At 34.9% G+C, this 6,651-nt stretch overlaps 2 protein-coding genes across 3 annotated transcripts in view; both read left to right on the plus strand.

Annotated features, from left to right (window-relative positions):
* Positions 1–2,552, plus strand: part of LOC111459626 (GMP synthase [glutamine-hydrolyzing]) — a 4,001-nt gene extending 1,449 nt beyond the window's left edge. The window contains exons 2-6 of the mRNA XM_023102622.1: positions 479–729; positions 950–1,325; positions 1,422–1,553; positions 1,636–1,811; positions 2,185–2,552. Coding sequence (XP_022958390.1) covers positions 479–729; positions 950–1,325; positions 1,422–1,553; positions 1,636–1,811; positions 2,185–2,308 — 1,059 coding nt within the window. The 3' untranslated portion in view covers positions 2,309–2,552. The remainder of the gene's footprint in view (positions 1–478; positions 730–949; positions 1,326–1,421; positions 1,554–1,635; positions 1,812–2,184) is intronic.
* Positions 2,553–3,892: 1,340 nt separating this feature from the next.
* LOC111459696 (kinesin-like protein KIN-14J) overlaps positions 3,893–6,651 on the plus strand; it is a 10,927-nt gene continuing 8,168 nt past the window's right edge. Inside the window, exons 1-6 of one of the 2 annotated variants that reach the window (XM_023102714.1) lie at positions 3,893–4,202; positions 4,605–4,664; positions 4,949–5,028; positions 5,123–5,277; positions 5,400–5,498; positions 6,316–6,505. In XM_023102714.1, coding sequence (XP_022958482.1) covers positions 5,019–5,028; positions 5,123–5,277; positions 5,400–5,498; positions 6,316–6,505 — 454 coding nt within the window. In that variant the 5' untranslated portion in view covers positions 3,893–4,202; positions 4,605–4,664; positions 4,949–5,018. The remainder of the gene's footprint in view (positions 4,203–4,604; positions 4,665–4,948; positions 5,029–5,122; positions 5,278–5,399; positions 5,499–6,315; positions 6,506–6,651) is intronic. The other variant, XM_023102716.1, reaches the window with a different exon arrangement.

A 6,651-nucleotide genomic window follows, 5' to 3' on the forward strand; every position in this document is an offset into this window, starting at 1 on the left:
TTTTTTTTTTTTTTTTTTTTTGGCTTCTGTGGCTTATTCAAAACCAGGTTTCTAGTTTTCACCTTCAGCCCAGGATTTTGTTTTCTCAGGCTTCTGCAAGTCCCGAGTGAATTGATGTAGCTTATATAAAGTAATATGCTGGGTCCACATTTTATTTGTTGAAGAATAATGTTTTTACGTTATCTAATCATGTCTAGCACTACTATTGTAGGCTTTGGATGTATTGAAATATATTGCTACGTGTAAGTAACGTTACTCATGTTTTCTGGGTTGAACTGATGAAAGGAGAATCTTCAGTAGTTTGTAGCCTTTAATTAGTTTCTTCTACGGTTTTCAAAGATCATGCTATTGGCCAAGTGTTGAATGGTGTGGGGGCAACAAATATTGCTTTGTGATGAACTGAAGTGATATCATTCGTGGCATACTCATCAGATAAATGTCATTTCTACGAGAAGTTGAACTTGTGTATCTTGTGTAGGTTACTCATTCCCCAGAAGGAATGGAAACGTTGCGTTATTTTCTCTTTGATGTCTGTGGAATTACCGCTAGCTGGAAGATGGAGAATATACTAGATGAAGAAATTAAAGTAATCAAAGAAACTGTTGGTCCAGATGCTCACGTCATATGTGCATTATCAGGAGGTGTGGATTCAACCGTTGCTGCAACTCTTGTTCATAAGGCAATTGGGGAAAGGCTTCACTGTGTTTTTGTTGACAATGGTTTATTAAGGTACAGAATTTGATTTTATGTCCTGAATGTGAATGATGAAAGCTTTGTCCGGTTGACTTTTAAAAATATAAGTTTTCTATAATTCAAAGGGGAAGATCTACCCCATGTACCTCTACAGAAGTAGAACTGCGCGGTACAGATTTTGTCCTGTTTTGATATAAATAAGGCTCACCATGTTTGTTTGCGAAGTTCATAATGTCACTTTGTGATTACATGGCAGGTATAAAGAACGAGAACGTGTTATGGAAACCTTTGAAAGCGATCTTCATTTGCCTGTTACTTGTGTTGATGCAGTTGATCATTTTCTTAGCAAGCTTAAAGGTGTAGTAGATCCTGAGGCGAAAAGAAAAATAATTGGGAAAGAGTTTATTTCTATATTTGATTCATTTGGCCACGATTTGGAACTTAAAATTGGTAAGAAGCCTTCATACTTGGTCCAAGGCACATTGTATCCTGATGTAATTGAATCTTGTCCGCCACCTGGATCTGGAAGAAACCATTCCCACACGATCAAGAGTCATCATAACGTCGGAGGACTTCCCAAGGACATGAAACTGAAACTTATTGAGCCGCTTAAGCTCCTCTTTAAGGACGAGGTAATGGTTTTGATCTTTCTACTGATATACACTTGTCTGTGTTGTATCACATTCTGTATTTATTAATAAACATTGAATAAAATCTCAAATTTAAAGGTACGCCAACTTGGGAGGATATTGAATGTTCCTGATGCGTTTCTAAAGCGCCACCCTTTCCCTGGGCCTGGTCTTGCAGTACGAGTGCTGGGCGATGTAACAGAAGGCAATGCATTGGAGGTTCTTCGTCAGGTAACTTCAAGCGGTGTTGAGTCGAAACTTTTACCTCTCCTGTTTGTGAAGAATATTTAGTTTGCTATAATTATGGTTGCAGGTTGATGAGATTTTTATTCAGTCAATCAAGGATGCTGGGCTGTATGATTCAATATGGCAAGCATTTGCAGTGTTTTTACCCATAAAATCAGTTGGAGTTCAGGGTGATCAAAGGACACATTCTCATGTTGTTGCTCTGAGAGCTGTTACCAGTCAAGATGGAATGACAGCAGATTGGTAAATCCTTGTCAGCTTGTTCTAGTCTTATATTAAAGAAACTAAGTTGCATTCCTAAATTATTCTCTTGGTTTACGCCAAGTAAGAACGTTAAGTTAAAACCCAAAAAACAGAGGATTGCACATCTGTGTAGGTCCGGTGTGGTAGCTTTTGTTTGGTTGTTTTGGGTTTCCTTCTTCTTCCCTTAAAAAATCGTTTTTAACTGACCCGCACACACTTGTAGATTCACAAGCATCTGGTTTTACTGTTTGTTCTTGTGACCTGTAGTCTAACGGATGAAATGAAATGAGTCCAGTTATGTCCAACCGTGCAGAAAATATATGTACTGTAAGGACATCAGTTCATTGATAATGTGGGATGGTTGATGATGCAGGTTTAACTTTGAACATCAGTTCCTGGATAATGTGGCAAGAAAAATTTGCAATAGCGTTCGGGGCGTAAACAGGGTTGTTCAAGACATCACGTCGAAGCCCCCATCAACAATCGAATGGGAATGAGAAATCACCACCAAGTTTTGCTGTTGAGAGGGAGCGTTATTAGGTCGAAGGCCTTCATGTTGAATCGAATGGGAATGAGATCTCAACACCAAGTTTTGCGGTCGAGCACGGGTCAGTCGATCGAACGTGTGATCATTTGATGAGTAGTTGATTCTATGTTTGGTTGTGTTGTGGTGATGTAGCTGACTGAATTCTATCAAACTTCTTATTCATAGATAAATAAAAACCATGCTCTTTCTCTCTATCTCTTATGTTATTTCTCTCTAAGACAATCCATACTACATTAGATTGAACATCAGTGCAGATCATGCATCGGACTCAATCAGGTATGTTTCAAAAAGGCAATATAATTAAGGATAATCTGTAATTAAAATAATATATCAATATATATTACTTAAAATAATTTTATCATCTAACTTATAAAATATATGCTTTATTCTCATGAATTTATCATTGTGGAGACTTGTGATTCACATACTTGATGTAAAATTGTTAAAACTTTAGAAAAAAATGACACTAATTTTTTTTATTACATATTTTAACATATGTATTAAATAAAACTAATTTTAAGCAAAGTTATCAAGTAAGCATCATATCATTTTGCCACCATAATTAGCTAATGTTTTGATATCGTTTGTATTGTTTGCTGTTAAAATGAGGAGTGAATTTGATCCATTTTAATTTTTATTGTGGAAATTTTCACCATTTGTTTTAATTTTGTACCATGACAAATAAGGTATGTATTTTTAATCAATGATCGTCCTAGTTTCAAAATAGGCAAAATTTACATATTTTTAATGGTCAACTTGCAGTGAATATATATATATATATATATATATATATATATATATATATATATATATGACTTTTATTTAAAAATTGTATTGAGAATCTATTTAAATCAAGCTAATTGATTATGTTGAGGAATAAATTTAATTTTATATTCCACATTAAAAGGAAAGCAAGTAAATGCTTTATACATCACATTAATACTATTTTATTGAAAATAATATAAACAAAAAGACCCCACCAAATTTAAGTTTTAGACCGGTAAATTTGACTCGATTCACTAGAGTTAAATTATAGATATAATGACTCAAGTGATACCAAATATGCGTCTCAGATAAAAACAAATTATACAAAGTCAGAGATGGAAATAATTCATTTTATATATTATGAAAAAAAATTAAATTAACTAAGAGCATTATTCAATATATTCCGACGCAACTCTTTATTGGCCTAATAAATTATATGGTAAATTAACTAGAAGGAAGATAGGTCTGAGATGGAAGATGAACCTGAAATTATTCAAAGCAGAAGGACAAATGGATAAATAAAAGAAATATTGGGTATAATCCAAATCATATATTTAAACAATTAAAAAATGAAATTAACAAAATCCATCGCTAATTCCGTCATTGTCTATCCGTAAACATAATCGAATGGCAAAAGGCGGGAAACACGACTCCAAATTTGTCGGGGCCGGGCCACAAGCATAAATATGAAAAAGTACAGCACCTTCTCTGCAAAAAGTAGATAAAAAAAAAAAAAAAAAGACCGAGGAGAAATAAATAAAGAAAAGAGAGCGGCCTGCTTTCAACTTCCATGTTTAGCTCCAACTTTTTTTGGATTAACAAAATCCATTTCCTTCGAATCAAACACATTCTCTCGTTGTCTCGGAATTTTCGGACCGGATTTGTGGCTCTTACCCAACTGAATTTCTTAATTTTATTCTCCATTTTTCATTTGGCGAATCGACCTGGAGCTCTGCGTTTTCTGTTCCTAATCTTTCTTCTTCCCATTCTTTCGTTTCATTCGGCCCCCTTTGACGCAGATGCTGTTGGGTTTCTAAGAAATCTTTCTGAACAACCTCATCTTGTTCATGTTGTCAAAGGTGTGGTTTCTGAAATCTTTGATACATTTTGAGGATGCGTGTCCATCTGTTTTAGCTTCTTTATCAGCTAATAAACGTTTTTTTGCGGACCCATTTTGATTATCTTTTGGGTTCTTTAGGTTGCCTTTCTTATTTTACCTCAAAATTTAAATGTTCTAGCTCCTGTGCTATTGGGTTACGATTGCCGAGCGAGTTGAGCAAGGAAATGGAGACGTTGTCTCTGTCCCTTTCAGTCCCTTTTTTTGTGGGGGAGGAGGGGGATAAGAATTCTTAAGTCCACTTAAGAATTTCTGGGCATTCTAGGGTAATAGTTTCTTGAAACATGGTGTAGCTGGGGCTAAATTTGTATGAACAGGTAAAAATTGTTGAAATTTGCTATCTCATAAAAGGTTTGGTTGGCAGGTTGGGCTTAGCTGAAATTTGGGTGTAATGTTTCCTCAGCTTCTCAACAGCATTTCACAGGTAGTTTCTTGAATGCCTATCTCTTCCTATAGTTCCTCTCAGCTAAAGAACTGGAACCTTAGATTTATGGACACGTCAAAGTTTCATTGTCTTATTCCTCTTAATTGACGAGCAACATTGCACAACTTCAGGAAAACTTTTTAAACGTGATATGAGTAAAGACATAAAGCTGCATCGTTTTTCTGTTCATTCTCTAGTTTTCCTCTGGTAACATTGCGCTGACTTTGATGGTTAATGTGTTATGCAACTTTTTTTATCTCCATGTTCTCTTGGATCATGGAAAGAGTGGATTGTTGATGATTTTGTTGTGAGCTACATTGGAGCTGTACTCAGCTGGTTCAGAAGCTCTGGTAAATGGCTGAATGTAAGTCTCTTTTGCTTATCAGAAGTTTTTTGCACGTGAGATGGTCTGGTTTTTCTCATATCCATATTTAACCTTATGCTCTCTTCAACATTAGCCAAACTAAAATTGGAGGTGGTGGAGTGGTTAAATTCTATGCTCCCCCATATAAATTTGCCCCTGGATGCTTCAGATGAGGAATTGAGAACATGCTTGATTGATGGAACCATTCTATGCAGCATGTTGGATAAATTATGCCCTGGGGCAGTTCAGGTTGGATGACATTTGGTGGCCTTTGTTTATAACTTTTATGTTATATAATTTTCCATTTAATAATTTCCTCGCATTTAATTATTTTTTTAACATTGACCTCAAATTTCTTTTCTTTTCTCTAGGGAGGCAATTGTAAGCCCATCAATTCTAACATTGAGAGTTTTTTGATAACTCTGGATGAACTAGGACTTCCTGGCTTTGAACCATCTGTCTTAGAGCAGGTAATTGCTTTTGTTTGATGCAATGCAATTGTTACTGTAAATACCTTTATTTTCTGCCATACAGATGATAAAAAGTGAGGGAAATACTTGTTTTGGTTCCATACTTAGTTAAGCGTGTCAATTTTAACTTGAAATTTTGTACTTCATTCAATTGAGCCATAAACTTGAACCATTGTTGTAATCAATATCTTCTTTAGAGCTAAATAGCACGAAAATTAGCCAAAACACCTAAAATCTAGCTGCAAAAATGCCCAACACAACCAGAAAATTACAGTAAAACTGAATGGTAAGAAAAGCTCAAAGCCAACACTAAACTCAAACTAAGCTAAAACAAACGCCTATCACGGTCACAAAAACCAGCCAACAAAAGTACTCTTGTCCTGCCATGAGAATTTTTCACACTTACATCGCAAATATCTCAACTCTTAGAAGGTACTAATTTCTTCATTTCACATTCATAATTCAATTTGACGCCATTAAAGTTTTAATGATTGGTAGAGAGTGGCTTTAGCCTTGAATAGTAAATGGATCACTTGAACATGATATCTCATGATTTTTATCTTGAAGAAAAACCTTGTATTGTGTAATATACTTGATCTCCTTTGCAATACTTATCTTGTGTAATCCGACTTGGATTTTATAATCATACATCCATTCCTGCAAAACATATAGTTATTGGGTTTCATCATTCATCACACTTGTATCCAACTTACACAAAATACCTGGTTCAGTTATGTATTTATGCTGAATGAATCAATTTGATTGTTAGATTTTTGAAACCTTTATAAATTGAAATATGAGCAGAGATTAAATGCAGGGACCTATTGCACCAGTTTTGCACTGCCTGAGCACGCTTCGAGCTTCTTTTGATTTGACTGCTGGGGATGAAGACACTCAACATTATTCACGAAAGAAATGGAACTTATATGAAGTAGAATCATTAGATGGAATCAATAATTTCTCTGGGCAAAGATTTCAGGATTTTCAGAATGGTTCAATTATATCAGGTATGGTACAGGATCAGGAGGAGAATGTAAATTGTGCAAGGATTTCATTCAGAGTAAATTATAAAGTTTTTTTAGGGTTGATCTTGTTCTTGATGTTTGTAGTTAAATAATTTTTTTTATGGCTGTGTTTTTTTTTTTTTTTTTTT

Source organism: Cucurbita moschata, unplaced genomic scaffold (assembly GCF_002738365.1).
Source record: "Cucurbita moschata cultivar Rifu unplaced genomic scaffold, Cmos_1.0 Cmo_Scf00022, whole genome shotgun sequence".
NCBI lineage: Eukaryota > Viridiplantae > Streptophyta > Magnoliopsida > Cucurbitales > Cucurbitaceae > Cucurbita > Cucurbita moschata.